The sequence below is a fragment of the Sinocyclocheilus grahami genome, unplaced genomic scaffold, assembly GCF_001515645.1.
Source record: "Sinocyclocheilus grahami isolate Dianchi unplaced genomic scaffold, SAMN03320097.WGS_v1.1 scaffold176.1, whole genome shotgun sequence".
Classification (NCBI taxonomy): Eukaryota; Metazoa; Chordata; class Actinopteri; order Cypriniformes; family Cyprinidae; genus Sinocyclocheilus; species Sinocyclocheilus grahami.
The window spans coordinates 1182345-1202449 of record NW_015505355.1 but is presented as its reverse complement, the minus strand read 5'-3'; the positions used below and the strand labels follow the sequence as shown (position 1 = coordinate 1202449).

Sequence of the window (20105 nt, the reverse complement as noted above, 5' to 3'; positions counted from 1 at the left end):
CCTCACACACAGGAAGCTTTGTGCTTCTTCGCTGCGCTATTAATATTTCTGTGCCTTTAAGTGTATTAATGCATGTAGACATTTCCATGTTTTTATGTCATTTATTTTTTATTTCACTGTAATTGTGTATCTCTTTTTCTTTGTGTTCACCCCCTGGCTACTGTAAAGTGTTGAATTTGAGTGATTCAATAAAAAATAAAATAAAAACCTGACCAACAGAGTTCTGTTTACCATCACCTTCTCGGCGGAAGTGATGCACGACGCACTGACGTGGCCGGAAACCCGCCATCTTGAGGGAGGAAACGCCTTGAAGTTAAGGAGGAAACTTGAACTGTGAGTTTTTATTTTTGAAAAACGTATATAGTACTCGAAACGTTACCACCATGCTAACAAACTATACATAGAGTTGTGTGATATGTTACCCGTGTGTGGGGTAAGATTAGAATGAGAATTTCGGTGTTAATTACATCCGAGTTAACCCCGAGTGTCTGTGACAAAGGAAACAACAATCTAAGACTTCAGTCAACTTTACTTCTGAAGTAACTAATGTTGCATTGATGATTTAATACATACACTTTTTCAACTATTGAGCTTTGTTTTTAAATACTATGTCTGAGTATTGTAAGAGCCTTTAATAATCAACCACAAAAACTAGTTTAATCAACTTATTATCTGAAGTAATTATTTCATGGGGCCCTGATAAGTTCACTGAAATCTATATTTGTCCCTAAACGGATCAAAAAAGATGTGATTCTACATAATGACACTTTTCTGCTATCGCCTCTGAACAGTAAGTATTATTTTAGGAATGCTTGTCCAAGCTATTGGAGTCAGATCAGATTTGTTATTAAAATAAATGCTTATAAAGACTTGTGTATGTGTTGTATTTTTTCATGAGAGCTTTTTTGCAGCTTTTCCTGGTTTGTTTAAAGAGTCAGTTGTCGTAGCTGTTATACTCGGAGAATCAGGTATGCTGTGAACTTGAGTGGGAAATGTAGTTTAGCCGCTTTATTCATAACCGTGATGTGTATAGGGTCATTTACACTGTGTGTGAGTATTGATTACTTTACATTCGATCCTGTTGGAAGACTATTTGAGAGCTTTTTGTCTTGTTCTGTTTCAGTGGAGTGAGAAAGGCGTCTGGCAAACATGGGCAACTTATTCGCAAACCTTTTTAAAGTCTTCGGTAAGAAAGAGATGAGAATTCTTATGGTGGGTCTTGATGCTGCTGGAAAGACGACGATTCTGTATAAGCTGAAGCTGGGGGAGATTGTTACCACCATCCCAACAATCGGTAGGTGACTGTAGGGGTGCACGATAAATCGAAATGGAATCGCGATTCGACAGAAGCTGCGATCGTCATGCGCGTCTTTCAGTGAAGCACGGTTCTGTGATCAGTAGTAAATCTCCGTCCGAAGGCTAGAGAAACTCCAAATACGCCTCGCAGAAGAAACCCAGAAATTGCTGCAGCTGAATAAACAGAAGATTCAACTGCTTTCATTGATTCAACGTGACTAATAAACACACGACTACGGCAATATACGGTTTATCTTGAGTTCTTATTATTATCATTTTCATTAAGATAAAGTATATTTATAATGCAATGCCTTTATCACTGCTTAAATACTATGAAATATGTTGCGTGCCTTATTCCGTGTAAGAAGCGTCATCATCTCACAGAAGGGTTTATTTCAAACACTCGACTGACGTTATGAAGTGAGTTTGGAGTAAAAGCATGTTATTAAATGTGATATTTTCACGTGCTTTCAGATGGAGCAGCATTTACTACACAGAGCCGTAGTTCACTGAGAAGCTGTGCAAACAGCTGTCATTATCGCCAACGATTTCAGCATCGCGCAATAAAATCGTCTGCAATTTTTTTTGCGTAACTTGTCAGTGAACTACGGCTATGTGTAGTAAATGCTGCTCCGTCTGAAATTTCCTGCTGATTACAGAACCGGCTTTACTAACAAAATGCGCATGACGATCGCATTCGATTAATCGTGCAGCCCTAGGTGACTGAGATCTATTTCCCGATATTAGCGGCTGAAAAGCGAATGAATGCTTATATGTGGTTTCTGTTTTGTGTTCAAGGTTTTAATGTTGAAACTGTGGAGTACAAGAATATAAGTTTCACAGTTTGGGACGTCGGTGGTCAAGATAAGATTCGACCTTTGTGGCGCCATTATTTCCAGAACACACAAGGTGAGAGTTTTCCCCAAGTCATACAGTATGTTGGGAAGTCCAGTTGATTTAATGTAATCTGTGTGTGTTGACAGTGTTGCCAGAAACCTCTGTCAGTAGTACTGTCTGTTTTTGTTAATCAGGCTGCTGCAGTGACATTATAAGATCGGTTGAGTCATAGGTTTGGGTTTGTAAATGTCTCCCAACTAATCCTAATGTCTCCCAACCAATCCTAATGCACCCAACACCCTCATGATTCTTTAGCCAAATCTATGTTTTCTTCCTGGCTCGGGGGGTTTACAGTTAGCTGACCGTTATCTCCAAATACACCTAGACCGAACGAATCTGCAAGTTTGGACAGATTTTGTCAGTATGGACTTTTTGCACTGAGCTTCGTGACACACTTTCAAAATAGTTTGGTTTGCTAAATGTGATTTATGTATATTATCAATGTGCTGTAGCCACCTAGTTGACAAAATGCCACTTAAATGAGTGTTTGCAAGAAGACTGTGCAAATGTGTACATTTTTAGGGACGGGAAAAGAGATGTTCTGATCAATAATATCAGAACGACTCTTTATTTATTTGTATTAAATGATTTAATCACTCACTTTCTCTCACTGACAATCATTTCAATGCATGTAATTTACATGTTTATGCCAAAATTCTTATTTGTGACCCTGCAGCACAAAAGCAGTGTTAAGTCGCTGGGGGATATTTGTAGCAATAGCCAAAAATACATTGTATGGGTCAAAATTATAGATTTTTCTTTTATGCCAAAACAAAAAATTGGATATTACGTAAATATGTTCCATGAAGATATTTAGTAAATTTCTTACCGTAAATATATCAAAACTTAATTTTTGATTAGTAATATGCATTGCTAAGAACTTAATTTGGACAACTTTAAAGATGATTTTCTCAATATTTCGATTTTTTTGCACCCTCAGATTCTGCTGTATCTGTGCCAAATATTGTGCTATCCTAACAAACCATACATCAATGGAACTCTTATTTATTCAGCTTCCAAATTTCCAAAAATTGACCCTTATGACTGGTTTTGTGGTCCAGGGTCACATTTATGCCTGGGACAAAATATGTAAAAAAAAAAATGTTTTGTGTAATCGATCTGATGTCAGTTCCATTTTTAGCCATTTCTGTCACTCACACCAGTCTATTAATCTGCTTGTTTTTTCTTCTTGGGTTAGGTCTGATAATCCTAACAAACCATACATCAATGGAACTCTTATTTATTCAGCTTCCAAATTTCCAAAAATTGACCCTTATGACTGGTTTTGTGGTCCAGGGTCACATTTATGCCTGGGACAAAATAAAAAAAAAAAAAAATGTTTTGTGTAATCGATCTGATGTCAGTTCCATTTTTAGCCATTTCTGTCACTCACACCAGTCTATTAATCTGCTTGTTTTTTCTTCTTGGGTTAGGTCTGATCTTTGTGGTTGACAGCAACGACAGAGAGCGTGTGAATGAGGCGCGAGAGGAGGTGATGAGGATGTTGGCTGAGGATGAGCTCAGGGAAGCAGTCCTGCTCGTGTTTGCCAACAAACAGGTACTAACAGCTTTCAACTGATTACATGCACTTCTTTCCAGTTACACATTTGACACGTGTTTGTCCGACAGGACCTACCGAACGCCATGAACGCTGCGGAAATCACGGACAAGCTGGGGCTGCATTCGCTCAGGCACAGGAACTGGTACATTCAGGCCACATGCGCCACAAGCGGCGACGGCCTCTATGAAGGACTCGACTGGTTGTCCAATCAACTGAAAAACCAGAAATAACAACCTTAGTTCGATATTCTCAACACTTGCTTTACTCTTTTGTTTTTAAAGAAATGGTGCTGGAAGCTGCGCTCATTTCAAACCCCATTAACACGGAAGAATAGGGCCCTACAGTCACAGTGTTGCTCTCTCGTTTAATGTAAATCTTTTTTTTGTTGTGAGGCAGCTCTTTGAGCACCATTATGCAAGCCTTTCGTCTTTTTTTCCCGTTCTTACTGCCCGAGTCATTGGAAAGAGTTTTATGAACGTCACTTCAGGTCTCATTTGAATCTTGCACATGTATTATTTTATTGTGCTTATAATAAGACTCTTTCTTAGGCGTACTGTAAACAAAGCTGTTATGTTTGTCTTGAACGGAGTACGGGAAATCAAACATTACAGACACTACCTGCACATATAACAGTTCAATTTCCAGGAAAAGAAACCAAAAACGATTACACTGTCTTCTCAGCAAAGGCTGAAGTGACCGCTAGCTTTACTGTCATGATGCTTTAGGAGCCATAGAGTTGTGAAGACAGCTACACAAAAGATTTTTCTGTTATGAGATTCCCAATACACAACGGATGTTTTGTTGTTATATGTGGGAGAAGTGTTGGAGTGGCTCAGGTTAATCAAGGTTTGTAGGAGGGTGAAGTAATACATTCAGGCACGTAAATACATTCAAGTAACAAATACATTCAGGCACGTAACAGTAATGAGATTTTTATTTTTTTTTAGAGGAACTTGAGGTTGTTTCATGAAAACAATGTGACGATATAAAAATTTTATTGTTTTGCAAAAATAGGTTTCATTTTCTATATGCAAAATATTATGTTTTTTATTTATGGGTGGTTAAATGTGACCTGAACATTTTTTTTTTCTTAAGATTTACCCAGAAAGAGAAACTGAAAGATTGGGTTTATGCACCTAGCGTTAAAATTCATGTTGTTTTGACACTCTTAAGTGTTACTTTCTATTTCTTATTTTGGACTCCAAATCTAACCACCACTTGGAATAAACAACAGTCTCATCTAACCACATGCTTACTCTTTTGTTTTTAAAGAAATGGTGCTGGAAGCTGCGCTCATTTCAAACCCCATTAACACGGAAGAATAGGGCCCTACAGTCACAGTGTTGCTCTCTCGTTTAATGTAAATCTTTTTTTTGTTGTGAGGCAGCTCTTTGAGCACCATTATGCAAGCCTTTCGTCTTTTTTTCCCGTTCTTACTGCCCGAGTCATTGGAAAGAGTTTTATGAACGTCACTTCAGGTCTCATTTGAATCTTGCACATGTATTATTTTATTGTGCTTATAATAAGACTCTTTCTTAGACGTACTGTAAACAAAGCTGTTATGTTTGTCTTGAACGGAGTACGGGAAATCAAACATTACAGACACTACCTGCGCATATAACGGTTCAATTTCCAGGAAAAGAAACCAAAAACGATTACACTGTCTTCTCAGCAAAGGCTGAAGTGACCGCTAGCTTTACTGTCATGATGCTTTAGGAGCCATAGAGTTGTGAAGACAGCTACACAAAAGATTTTTCTGTTATGAGATTCCCAATACACAACGGATGTTTTGTTGTTATATGTGGGAGAAGTGTTGGAGTGGCTCAGGTTAATCAAGGTTTGTAGGAGGGTGAAGTAATACATTCAGGCACGTAAATACATTCAAGTAACAAATACATTCAGGCACGTAACAGTAATGAGATTTTTATTTTTTTTTAGAGGAACTTGAGGTTGTTTCATGAAAACAATGTGACGATATAAAAATTTAATTGTTTTGCAAAAATAGGTTTCATTTTCTATATGCAAAATATTATGTTTTTTATTTATGGGTGGTTAAATGTGACCTGAACATTTTTTTTTTCTTAAGATTTACCCAGAAAGAGAAACTGAAAGATTGGGTTTATGCACCTAGCGTTAAAATTCATGTTGTTTTGACACTCTAAGTGTTACTTTCTATTTCTTATTTTGCACTCCAAATCTAACCACCACTTGGAATAAACAACAGTCTCATCTAACCACATGCTATAACTAGATCTTCCAAAAAAAATCATTTGTGCATTTTTATTGTTTTAGGACATAACCCAAAACATATCTCCAGAGTGTTGGCATGTTAATATCAATGAGCTTTCTGTTGTGCATGTAGATATAATTTCCCCCCAGATTAGCCGTGGTGCCTTTATGACAAACAGACTCCCGTTTCAAATTAATAATCTTCATGTTCAATGTTAAACAATGTAAGGGCTGATTTAAAGTTACGTTATTATTTATCTTTTTCTCTCTCTCTCTCTCTTTCCCAATTAACCTCTAATTTGGTAGACACTGATTACTTTGGGTCGAAATTATGTGAATCTCTTAGCAAAATGTTGTATAATGTGACTCTTAACCTATGTTTTATTTTATGTTTTTCATTTTGACAGAAATGCACTGTAATTAAAGATACTAGTATAACTGGATTTACTTTTGCCCTCTTGTTATTCTGAAGCAGCTCTTGAAATAAATCTTGACTGCAGTGGCATCAATAATTGAACAAGGTAGCTCACTAAAAAAGATAACTAAAAAATATATACATATAAGCATGGCGGTTAAACATTAAAATGTACATTAGTTTGGTTTAAAATTTTTAAAAAATCAGCCCATTGCGTTGTAATTTCTGTTTTAGGGTCCAAAGCTAAACTGAAACTGAACTACCTTCTGAAACCTGCTTTTAGACGCTCACCTGTTTGGATGTAGTTTAGTTGGAATAGTTTTATCACTTTTTCACTCTACAGAAAAAAACACATTGCAGTGTTTAAAAAAGCCTGCAGGTGGTTTGTAGCTAGTTTTACAGTAAACTGAAGAAAACTATGAACAATTCTGTTCCACGACAAAATTGCATAATGTAAAATTTGTCATCAATTACAGTTATTAGTAGCTAAACAAAAATATTAGTTTTTTATTTTGCCTTTTTCTCCCCCCTGAAAATCGCATTTATTTTCTTGGAAGTGCTGTATGTGCGCTATATATATAGTAGTCTTGCTGTCTGACTAACATCAAAAGTTTTCCATTTACAATGTTTTTTTTTGTTTTTTTGCAGCATTGTTGCAAATTACAGAGATGTCTTTCTATTACTATTCTTCACAGGCATATAAATGTTTACATAGTATTTAACTGCTTATATTTTAACTATGAGTTTAAATGGAATTGATCTCACTATATTAGCCTAAAAACATTGATGCATCCACAAATCCCTCATTAACAAAAAAAAACCTTCAATATTCATAACATAATACCATGCCATGGATCAGTATTTTCCAGATACAAAGATTAGATCAATTAACCTCAGCTGACTAAATCTCACAAATGCTGCTATTTAGATGAAATGACAAAATTACGAAGAGACTGGCTGTTCATCAAAGATTGAGCAATCTATTAAATAACCAATTTTACCCTATAAATTCACAAAACATTAGGCTAATTTATCATTTATATACTACATCCTCTAGTCTAGAAGGTTAACATTCTATCGCATATTTGTGTTTGCATTATGGAGATGTATTATTTTTATTTACAATGTGTTTTTGCAGTGTTGAGCAATACAGCCAATCACAGACATATCTGTTGATTTCTAGAACGCAATGGCCAATCAGAGGCGTTCCTCTCCTGGCTCAAAATACCAGTGTTTTTGTGCTGAGTTCGCAAATCCTCTCATTGTAACAAAGTGTAGACACAATGTAAAGAGTTTCATTGTGCAGTGCAGAGTTTCAATGATTATAAAGGAACTTTATATTAAGGAAATTCGAGAGAATCTCGATGAACTGAGATAAGCGTGATTATAAAGGGGTTATTTAGTGATTATAAAGGGAGTGCTGCCAATTACTCTCGAAATTGCAATGACTGACATAGTGATAACCATAGCATTTGGACAGGACAAAAATATATATGCCAAAATAGATGTGCATTAAGGGTACGTTTATGGAAGCCCGTTTCCGCCACTGAATAAAAAATAAAAAAAGGTAGTTGCGACTTTCTCTCACGATTCTGACTTTTTTCCTCAGAATTGCGTGATATAAACTCGCAGTTGTGAGTCATAATTGTCATTATAATTGTGTGATATAAACTGTTGGGGAAAGATACTTTTAAAAGTAATGCATTACAATATTGCGAAAGTAACACAAAAGTAATGTAACGCATTACTTTTCATACAAAGTAACTAAGTAACGTAATTAGTTACTTTGTATGAAAAGTAATGCGTTCCGTTACTTTTGTGTTACTTTCGCATAACTTTTTAAATAAGAGCAGGGCTTGATTGTTTTTAATATAAGAAGCTCTGTTTATAGCAAATGTAAAAGCCCTTTCACACCAAAAAGTGTAATGAATAAACCTCAGGCTGAAAGAAAATGTAAATTCACGTCTGTACAGTAGAACGCAGGAGAAGAAACACTCTTCAGCAATAAAAAAAACAAAGCACAGTTAGTTTGGAACATATCAGCCCCCCCCCCCCCTCAAAATAGGATTTTAACTCACAATTGTGCGTTTATATCACACAATTCTGACTTTATAACTCACAATTTCAATTTCAAGTTTATATTCTGTGAAAAAAAGTCAGAATTGTGAGATAAAAAGTCGCAATAGCGTTTTTATTTTTTTATTCAGTGGCGGAAACAGGCTTTCATACACATTTGCATGACTGTGTGCTAAAAAAAAGTTTTCCTTTACATTTCTCACGTACTAGATGACACAAAAACAACTTGAAATGCTGTATTATGCATGCCAGGCTAGTAGTTGGCGATGTCACTCTTTAAAGACACACTAATACGCTTTTTTTTTTTCACAAATTCACATTTTTGTATTTTACATGGAGACAATAACAAAAAAAAAGTTTGCTCTTTCACTGTCGTCGAGTAAATTTTGTCATGAAGTGACGTGGCCAATAGTGCTCTACATTTAACCCACACCGTGAACACACACCTGGAGCAGTGGGCAGCCATTTATGCTGCGGCGCCCGGGGAGCAGTTGGGGGTTCGGTGCCTCCAAAACAAACCCCCCCCCCCCCCCCCCCCCTCAAAATAGGATTTTAACTCACAATTGTGCGTTTATATCACACAATTCTGACTTTATAACTCACAATTTCAATTTCAAGTTTATATTCTGTGAAAAAAAGTCAGAATTGTGAGATAAAAAGTCGTAATTTTTTTTTCAGTGGCGGAAACAGGCTTTCATACACATTTGCATGACTGTGTGCTAAAAAAAAGTTTTCCTTTACATTTCTCACGTACTAGATGACACAAAAACAACTTGAAATGCTGTATTATGCATGCCAGGCTAGTAGTTGGCGATTTCCCTCTTTAAAGACACACTAATACGCTTTTTTTTTTCCACAAATTCACATTTTTGTATTTTACATGGAGACAATAACAAAAAAAAAGTTTGCTCTTTCACTGTCGTCGAGTAAATTTTGTCATGAAGTGACGTGGCCAATAGTGCTCTACATTTAACCCACACCGTGAACACACACCTGGAGCAGTGGGCAGCCATTTATGCTGCGGCGCCCGGGGAGCAGTTGGGGGTTCGGTGCCTTGCTCAAGGGCACCTCAGTCGTGGTATTGAAGGTGTGAGAGAGCGCTGTACATTCACTCCCCCCCACCTACAATCCCTGCCGGTACGAGACTCAAACCCACAACCTTGGGTTACGAGTCCGAGTCTCTAACCATTAGGCCACGACTTCGCCATGAAAATGCCTTTCAGAACCTTGATTCTTGAACCGGGCCTGTGTTTGGTTGCTTCGGCATTGAACACGGAAGGGAAGCACCTCTGGTGAGCGACTGGGCATTTAGTTGATGGGAGGGTAGAGAGATCTGCGGTAAGTGTGCCTGGTGTGAGGGTGTTCTGTGTCGCTGTCATTAATTCTCCACTGAAACGGCCTCCAGTTCCCCAAACACCTCCCTCGCCTTTAATAAGTGACAAATAGGATCGGCCGGGCCTGCGGGGTCAGCAGCCTGGAATCAGGCGCCGGGGCGCTCGGCCCAACGAGGGGGAGGGAAAGCAATCTAGGACAACGTTCCTTTGGCCCGATTAGGCTGCCATGGATAATGCAGCCAAGCCAGTAATACATGGCATGGAAGGCATGATGGTGGGAAAAGGAGGGGTCTCTGCTCTCCTCCGCTCCCTTTGGCCGGCTCTCTTACAGGGTGGCTTTTGTTCAGCCCACTCCTGCTGCTCCAGCGGATTGGGGTTTGTGTGTGGCGCTCAGGCCATCCCTGGGCCTGGATTTTTGCACTTGTCTTTTGTCTGCGCTTTGCTCTTTTCTCGCACGGCCCCAGGTGCCAGCCAACAGAATGCCGCCTTTCACAGCAAACTCAATGCAAATGCAAACACTCTGCTCTATTATAGCGACAGGAGTACATTCCAACAGTCAGGAAGCAGCACTCAACATAAGAACAAAACAGATTTGAGAAAACAATATCTGAAGGGTCGAGGTGTATTAGTGAGTCGATTGTAAAAACACGGTTTATTTGACTAAAAAGTGATGGTGTCTGCTATAATCAGCTCATATACACTGTTTTCTCTCTTCATGCCTCGAAGACCTGTCTAGGGTACATTTCACCTTCAATCAACCCAAAAGAAAAAAGACATTTTATTTTAAAGCCTATAAATAGGACTATAGACAGTTTTTGCATTGCAATATTACTTTCATGTCAAATTTTACAGCAAAACTACATAACACTGCTACATAATACCTTTTTTGTCATTCCGAATTTTCCTCTGCGATTCTGATTTCTGTAACAAAAGAAAGTGTTTTAAAAGAATTGGCACAAATTCAAACAGCATTCATTTTATTTGAGTATTTGGGGGAAAGTGATGTCAAAAAATCAGAAAAGGTCAATTAATTATAATCAATAGCCTAAAACAAGCTTCAGTTTTTTAACCAAAATTTGATGGATTGTGACCCAAGACATGTTTTTGACAGTTTAACTGAGATTTAACACTAAAAAGAACAGTTACTAAAGGAAAAGGCATTATGCATGACTTCATTTTCACAAATTCACATTTTCATCATAGTTTACACAGATGATAATTGTATTGTTTTCAAAAATGTGCACTATGAAACCCATGTGAGATGTTGAGGTGCACTGATGATTCGACAACGCCACGTTGTAAAAACACGGTTAATTTAATTAAATATGTACAAGAATAAAAAAATGGTCATTTTCTCTTTATGCATGGAAGACCAGGTTACATTTCACCTCAACATCCCAAAAAACTTAAGAAATTAGATTTCAAAGCCTAGAACCATTTTCCTAATTTTAATACATTACTTTGAATTCTTGTAATTCCAAATTTTCCTGTGATTCTGATTTCTGTAAAATCAGAATTAGCACATATTCAAACACAGTTGTGCAACAAACAGCATATTAATCACTTTATTTGAGTATTTTAGGGGGAAATGACTAATAGCCTAAAACAAGCTTCATTTTCTTTAGCCAAATTTGATGAAATGTCACCGAAGACATGATTTGGACAGATTTCCTGAGATTTGTACACACCAATTAGTCTGGCCGGTAAGTTTTTACTCTGCATTTACAGGTTCAATGTAATGTACTCAGAAATTCTTATTAGTCTGCTACAATGATAGACTGTGAAAAGTTTTCATTTGTGTTTTTCGTGTGCAGACAACGTGGTCAAAATGATCCCTGTTCACACAGATCTAAGACAACTACTAAAAACGCTGTATTATGCACTCCAGACCAGTAGGTGGCGATGTCTCTTTGTAAAGAATCACAACGCAAACATATAATACGCATGTGCATAACATCAATGTTTTCAGTTTCACAGAACATTTGCATTTTCAGTTTACACAGATATAACTATCGTTTTCAAAAAGTCACACTTTGAAACCCGTTTTCAAAAGTTTGAAGTGTTGAGGTGAATTGATGATTCAACGACACTGCTGTAAAAAAAAAACGGTTTATTTCACTAAACATATACAAGAATAAAACGTGTTCACCTCTGCTGTTTTCTCTTTATACATCAAAGACTAAAACATGTCCAGGTTACATTTCACCTCAAAATCAAAAAATAATTCAATTTCAAAGCCTATATTTAAGATTACTAAAAATGTTTGCATTGTGATATTATTTTCATGACAAATTTTTTTCTTTTGATTTTTTTGTCGTTTCAAATTTTCATTCTATCTTTTTCTGACTGCTATACTAAAAAAAAATATATATATTTTTTTTTTATTTGCATAAATTCAGTACAACAAATTGCGTATTACTCATTTTTATTAAAAAATGTTGATGATCAATTTTAATATCCTAAATCAAAATTCATTTTCTTGAGCCAAAATTTGATGAAATGTGGACATATTTTGGACAGATTTCCTGAGAATCAACCTTAAAATAAAGCAATAAACCCCGTGAAGCCGTGGTTTACAGTGAATTTAGAACAGCTAAGTGGCGTTGTTAGGTACATATACGTAGTACGGTTTCACAAAATATATGATATAAATAAAAACAGTATTCTTCCACCAAACAATATCAGTTGTGGCTGCAACAAAGTGGTTGCCGAGCAAAACACAAACGTAAATAAAGGTGTGTGTTTGTAGAGTAATTTACAACGGCTTCGAACGTGGCTCAACCAATCAGAATCAAGGACCGGAACTATCCGTTTAGTAAGTACAGTTACTAAAGGAAATGCAGTCGCACTTTGTGTCCAGAATGAGTGCTGTACGCACCAAATCCGACAGTGTTTTACTCTACACTTACAGGATAAGTGTAATGCACACAGAAATCCTTATCAGTCTGCCACACACACACACACACACACACACACACACTTCTGCCATGTCTTGTGGCCTAAGTTGCCCAGAGTCTGACAAAGAGGCGACTGGATCCGTTCTCAGGGTGAGGAGGTGTGGATAGCGGGGCATCAGTCGTCTGAGCTGCTATCATGGCGCCGCCGGTAGCTTTGTGCCGGGGAGCCTCGACCAGCGCGGTGTCCATCAGAGGACGAGTCCGTGACGTGCCGGCGGTGCTGGTGAGGGGGGGTCAGGGTCCTGTGCTCGGCCTTTAGCCCCCATCCTGAATGGCTGTCACAGGCTCCGGCTCCACTCTGACTGCTCCTTGATGGATTAGGACCATGGTGGTCCCGGGGATCCTTTCTACGCCTGGGGAGCACAAAACACCAAGACAATCATTTATTCCTGGTGAGCATGGGAAGTTTGGTTCCGTTTGAGGGGAAACCATACGCCAGACATGGACTATGAGGAAGAGCCTGTCCTCGTCTTCTGTCACTGAGGCATAATGTGAATATAAGAGTCAGTCTATAAGTTAGGGCACATTTCACATCAGGAAAAAGTGTCAAGAAAATGCTCTCTCAATAAATCAACTACTGGTTTCAGTTGATATATTTTATCTGTTGGTTGCCGAAATTAATCATTAATCACCATTTTGATATAACAAAGAAAAAGATGTTTTTGCTAGTGAGTTTGTCAACTATGTTACAGATAAACTATGGATTTACAGGTAACTTAGTTGACAATTTTACCATTTTGACTCAGTTTCAATTACAGGCCTTGTCTGGCCAACCAAATTTTATTTTCTTGATCCGGTTTTAATTTAAAAAAATTTTTTTATTATTTTGTACTGTGTACAACAGTGAGCGCAAGCTACATTAAAGTGATTATTATGTTTTAAATATGGATATTTTTCTTGCAAAAACCCATCGATTCGCTACAGGAGGCCTTTGTTCACCCCCCGGAGCCGTGTGAGACACTTTTTATTATGGATGGGCGCTTTTTATTTCACTTCTTTTGGACTGATGCATGCAACACCCGCTGAGTGAGATCAAAGACAATTTTTAATATAACTCCGACTGGATTCGTCTGAAAGAAGAAAGTCATATACACCTAGGATGGCTTGAGGGTGAGTAATTTATGGGCTAATTTTCATTTTTGGGTGAACTAACCCTTTAAGTTAATACTTCAATATTTTAACAACACATTCACGTTTACTGTTCTCTGATTTTCACACTGACATGATGTAGGTAAGCAAATAAACCTTCTATTTTTAGCATTCACGTGTTTTATTTTGATTGTTTAAATATTCAAATAAATTTATTTTAATTATTATTTTTATTATTTATTAGCTTTTCATCAACTTACAAACTGCCTGCGATTCTTCCATTAACCCCAGCCAAGTAAAACCCTGGCATCACGTAACGTTAAATGCACTTTATGATGTTGATAAAGAATGGAATACATTTTCTTTCTATTTGTTCTTTATATATATATATATATATATATATATCAACATGGAACAAACTAATCCCATTCAAATCTGTGATAAAACGATTTGGGTAAAAAGTCTAGAAATAATCAAAAAGTAGTAGTAAAATACACTACTAAGATTGTAACTAAAAATCTGTGGGGCTGGTTGCATAAAAGATTTAGACTAATCTTAAAAGTTAGTCGTCTAATTTTGTTCTTCAAGACTCGTCAAAAAATGTTTAATTCGGTTATATAAAAATGCTGATTAGTCTAAGCTGAATCCAAAATATAAGACTGAATACCCCTTGGTTAATTGCTAGTTGTTCAAACTGGTTCTTAAGACACGGTCTTAACATAGACGCTAAGTTTATGCAACTGGCCCCTGTGCTTATATATTAGTCTTACTTGCAAATTGCTTTGGAGTGTAAAGAAAGAAATAATACTTTAGAAAACAGCATTTTTGAATAAAGCCACATTGTGATCATTTTCTTCAAACCAACCATAGTTCTACCACTGTTGTCAAAAAACTCTCTAAGAGGAAACTCTAAACTAAAAGATGTGATGAACTAAAACCAATAGAATTGTGTTACAACGCCCTCTTGTGATCCTCCGAGAAGGAAAACTACTTCTGTAGGTTCACAATTTATAAACAAGCTACAACCAAAAGTAATAAAGGTATTTGCTTTAGTTTACTTATAGACAGTTGACCTTTTACTGAAGCTTTCAGAGTCGAAATCTGAAGAGTCACTTCTGCTTCTGTGCTTCGTTTTCGCTTTTCTTTTCCTTTTTACTCTTCTTCTTTCCGTCAGATCTGTAATTAATATCAGTACTCAACTCAGATACCGTGGTCTTTGTCAGTAGTGTCCTTTTTTGTAGTCATGAATTCTCATGTTTCTTCTTTTCTGTGTTTAAAAATCTTCCACATAAACGAACCGCACAAACACATATACAGTGGGTACGGAAAGTATTCAGACCCCCTTAAATTTTTCACTCTTTGTTATATTGCAGCCATTTGCTAAAATCATTTAAGTTATTTTTTTTTCCTCATTAATGTACACACAGCACCCCATATTGACAGAAAAACACAGAATTGTTGATATTCAAATAGTTGTATCTCAGCCAAATATTGTCCTATCCTAACAAACCGTACATCAATGCAAAGCTTATTTATTCAGCTTCATTTATTCAGTATAAACCTCAATTTCCAAAAATTGACCCTTATGACTGGTTTTGTGCTCCAGGGTCACATATTGTTGAGATATTGAAACCATGACACATTCTCATATTCAAATTAGTATCAAAACTAAGTATTTATGTCTATGTACCGTCAAAACTGGCAAGCCCATCTTTACTGCTTCTTTTTCTTGTTTTTCAGCACCATTCCTCTCCGTCCAGCCCTGATGATGAAAAACACCAGAATCTCACATCTATTAGATTCTTTTTATTAATGAAAGTAACGTATAATACTAGAAGAGCTAGTTACAAACTAGTGCCGTTTCTCAAACTGTAGTGATTTTATTTCGTCTAACATCAATATGCATTTCAAAAGTTTTTGCATTTCTCTTGTGGCCTCGGAATATAATAATAGACGTGCTCATTCAAATATTTATTAACAATATTGTCAGACCTTGTGTACTCGAGGTATATTGTTCAATCTTGGCAAGTGGCACGGTTTTATATTCATTCAGTACCAAGTGTACCAAGTCCTTTTTTGCTTTTACCTTTTGTTGTGCGGGCAATTACGCAATTGCACATTTTTCTGCACTTTTTAAAGCACATAAATATGCACTATAATGTTGACATTTAATATTATATTATCAAAGATTAGAGCGTTATAATTATTAAATTACCTCAATTGTATTTTCACATTATTGTAATATTGGCTGTAATGCATTTATGTCAGTTTTAATTAAAGAAGAAAAAAAAACTAATGCATTCCTGTAATGAGAATTATATTTATTTGCATTACGTTTTCTGTTTAAAAGTTTTTTTTTTTTAAAAGCTGTTAACGTTCAAAGGTTTATAGGCCTTACAGAAGGTTAGATAGATAGATGGAGCATTCATTTGTGGACAAGGGTGGAAGAACATTTCCCACAATGCATCACCTATGTTTGAAATTCAATAAAATCCTGTTATTCCAACGTAAATGCCAATTAAATTGCATAACCCATCCATAATCCAAATCTAAGTTTTATTTTTCATGCAGCAATGTACGCAGTGCAAAGTTTCGCAAGTGAAAACCATATTAAAAAGCGGGACTGAATCTGAAATTGCGATGTTTGACATTGTGATAAAGTTTAACTAAGTATTCCACACTCCACCATACAATTACCCGTACTTTACAGTATCTTTAACAGGTAAAGAGAGGTCTGGATCAAGCAAACTTGTCATGAAGCCTGTACACATACAGCACTGGCTTTACCTGGAGCTTCGGCGCCCAGAGACCCGGACCACCGCGTCCCCTTCCCTCCGGCACACGATGCTGCAGCAATGACATATGCGTCAGAAACAGCTACGAGAAATGCTACAAATCCCTGAAATGTTCTCGTTTGGATGCTTACAAATGCAAACCTCTTTGGTAAGGCCAAGTTGGTTGTCTCTTGATTGTTTTATGACCCCTAAAATAGACGAAAATACATAACATTTTAGATGTGAGCTCATTTTCTTCCGCACTTGCCTGATGAATCAATCCCACTCACAGCGCTGCTGACATGGCCTCGTGCTCCGCCTCTCGTACCGCTGCCATCTCCTGCTCTTCAGACAGAGACGCGCCGCTCTTCTTATCTTTGGCGTACCACGACACATCCTTCCCTTTCTGCCACCGGCCCCATGAGGGAATTCCCTGAGGAAAAAAGAACATAATAAATCAACACAGGACCTTGGGTAAATCTAACACAAGTCATATTTCATCATATTTATATTTAGCTTAAGGACAAAGAAATATATGATCTTCAGGACCATTAGGATTTTTGCATTGTCACATGATTTTCATGACAAAAATTCCTCACTGTAAAGCACATTAATCTCATTCTCGGTACTACGATGTTGAAACATATTATATATCATCACAGATTAGACTGTCAGAAATATTTAATTATTTACATTGTATTTTTACATAATTGCAATATTGGTTGTACTGCATTTAATTTACATCAGTTTTAAATAAAGAAAAAACGATGAATGCCTGTAGTGAGGATTCTTTTTATTTTATTTATTTTTTTAGAATTTAGAATAGAATATTTGGAATAGAATAATAGAATTATTATTATTTATTTGCATTATAGTAATTAGACTTCAGTGGAAATGTTGCTTAACTGTCAAGAAAATAATTATATTAACTATATTAAAACCTACTAGTTTTTATTAATTTATATTAAAAATATTTAATTTGATCAAAACTACTCGTTTTTATAAATATTTTGAATCAGTTATTTTCCATTTTAGTCATTTTTGGTGTTTTTTTTATATATGTCTATATAGTTTTTATTCATTTATATTTCAGTTTTACTTATTTTATCACATCAAGTTGACTAATGACTAAAGTTCAACGAAATAAAAATGAGAAATGTTGCCTTGGCACCTAGTGGAAATAAAAATGTTTTTAGATTTTATTTCAGTTAACGTTTATTTTATCTTCAGCAACAAAAAATAGCTCATAGTTCGAATTGTAGTTTTAGTTTTCTTGAACAACCTGCTGCATGGCAGCTCTGAATCAATGTGCCCAGCTCGTGCTGACCTCCTGACTGACAGAGAAAAGATAAGCAGGCAACTATGTAAAGTCAGAAAGGTCATAAAAAATGGTACATCAAATTAGGACTCCTACTATGACGATATTTTCTTATGAATATTAAACAGGTTGCGTCACGTTTACCCAGTAGGCCTCGCTGACGTCAGCACGTCATATTAAATATTCATAGCCCTGGCCTGCGCTTCAGCAATGCGCATGCGCACTAGTGAGACTCCTGCGGGCCGCTCCAAGCAGGTTACCAGGCAACGCCTGCAAGACCTTATTAATATTCAGAAGCTCAGTCTCCGCCGTAGTAGGATTTGTAAAGTGCGACCGCGTCTCATGTCTCTCTGGGTACCTTAACTAGTAGAAAGTTCAACACGTCCACACAAGAGCCACAGCTGTGTCCGACACATAAACCAAGCAGACGATGCGATGAGAGATCACACCAAGGAAAAAGGTAGGAATGTCTGCATTTACGCTACAAACTTTATTCAGCAAAGAGGCATGTTTAGCCCAGAAGACAATCTGGCATCATGGATGAGTAATATCTTTACAGAAATGCCATCAAGCTACACAACTACTCGCTATTAGCGTTCTGAATAGCTTTAGCAAGCCTGTTGGCACAAACCAGTTGCATGCGCTCTAATCGGCGATTATGAATTAATTAAAGTGTGTACAGTGCAAAATAAGTGTGCTTGTATGAATATAATCGCATATTTGGGAATCGTTTTACACAGTATTCGTGTAGACTGGGTTGCTAGCCGCGGCTAGTTAGAGCTGCTAGCGCCATACTCACCTAAATAGTTCTCTCTCTGTGTTTATCCCCCTTCACATCGTCCCAGTTGAACTGGTCCTGACCCCCCCTCCAGATCTCGATGAGCCAAACATGGCTTCTGCTCATGCAGACACACTGAAAGATGTTATACACACACGCGCGCAGCACAACAACCAGGCCTTGGGTTTCCACAACATCCGGGAACCCGCCTGCTTTTATATCATACATTAACATGAAGCGCTTTTCAATCACTGCAAACACTCGGGCGTCGACCGCGTTCTGAAGATGTGCGTCGCCTTCAGATGACGCGCCAGTAAAGGCTCTCACGCGAGAGAGGAAGATTATAGGCGAAGAGAGAGAGACATTCTCCCCGGATTTGATCACTTGCTTTCCCCGATGCATGTCAGGTTTATCTCCAGGGTTTTGTCAGGTGAGTTGAAACGAGCTATAGCTTTAAATCATGTGTGATGGTCGCCTGTAGCATCATCTTTCTTTGTTGAGGATACAGTGAAGAAGTTATGGAGGGCTATTATGGCTCTGAAAAGGAGCCCATTACCTTCAAGTGCCTCATGTCAGTCACAGCTGTGTGCAATGCCCTGCATAGTGATGCTGTTGTTTATTAGTTATTAATTATATGCAGTGGTGGACAGAGTACACAAATCAAGTATTTAAGATGAAATGCCCCCCAGTCAAAGTAATAATTTATCATGATCACTAGTATGTTATGTTGATAAGCTCTGTTGGCATAGTGACGATTAATGAATAATTGCTTATCTTATTACATTATCTTAATATTTATTAATATTTCAAATTGATTTAAAAAAATAAGTTGTATTAACTTAATGATATGTGACTTTGGACCACAAAACCAGTCGTAAGGGTCAATTTATTGAAATTGAGATTTATGCATCATCTGAAAGCTGAATAAATAAGCTTTCCATTGATGTATGGTTTGTTAGGATCGGACAATATTTGGCTGAGATACAACTATTTGAAAATCTGGAATCTGAGGGTGCAAAAAAATCTAAATACTGAGAAAATCATCTTTAAAGTTGTCCAAATGAAGTTCTTAGAAATTTACAAAATATCTTCATGGAACATGATCTTTTCTTAATATCCTAATGATTTTTGGCATAAAAGAAAAATCAATAATTTTGACCCATACAATGTATTGTTGGCTATTGCTACAAATATACCCCAGCGACTTAACACTGCTTTTGTGCTCCAGGGTCACATATTGTCTTGATAACTTAAAAAATTAAGCAGTGAATTTCTAGTTCCCAGCATGCTTTGCATAGGACTGGATAAGGAGAAGGCTGGGTTGGGTGTGACAGGTTTGGCCTCACCCTACACAACTCACAGATCAGATGCCTGCTGTATG

The 20105-nt window shown here is 37.0% G+C and overlaps 3 protein-coding genes across 6 annotated transcripts in view; 2 read left to right on the top strand and 1 right to left on the bottom strand.

Annotated features, from left to right (window-relative positions):
* The first annotated feature begins 235 nt into the window (after window positions 1-235).
* Window positions 236-4757, top strand: arf1 (ADP-ribosylation factor 1). Of its 2 annotated transcripts, none has more exons than XM_016283616.1 (5): window positions 236-333; window positions 1124-1294; window positions 2095-2205; window positions 3627-3751; window positions 3823-4757. In XM_016283616.1, the coding sequence occupies exons 2-5, from the start codon at window positions 1150-1152 to the stop codon at window positions 3982-3984; spliced, it is 543 nt and encodes a 180-aa protein (XP_016139102.1). In that variant the 5' UTR covers window positions 236-333; window positions 1124-1149; the 3' UTR covers window positions 3985-4757. The 2 variants fall into 2 exon arrangements, with proteins under 2 accessions (XP_016139102.1, XP_016139103.1); XM_016283617.1 differs by lacking the exon at window positions 236-333 and adding an exon at window positions 685-968.
* A 10656-nt stretch (window positions 4758-15413) lies between these two features.
* On the bottom strand, window positions 15414-17180 carry cunh1orf35 (chromosome unknown C1orf35 homolog). The gene is given in 6 exon segments (XM_016283703.1): window positions 15414-15591; window positions 15594-15616; window positions 16642-16701; window positions 16781-16837; window positions 16919-17061; window positions 17154-17180. Coding segments are annotated over 6 exon segments (396 nt in total). The 3' UTR covers window positions 15414-15505.
* A 994-nt stretch (window positions 17181-18174) lies between these two features.
* Window positions 18175-20105, top strand: part of guk1a (guanylate kinase 1a) — an 11061-nt gene continuing 9130 nt past the window's right edge. For 2 of the 3 annotated variants that reach the window (XM_016283615.1, XM_016283613.1), the window contains exon 1: window positions 18417-19154. In XM_016283615.1, the coding sequence (XP_016139101.1) occupies window positions 19121-19154 (34 nt within the window). In that variant the 5' untranslated portion in view covers window positions 18417-19120. The other variant, XM_016283614.1, reaches the window with a different exon arrangement.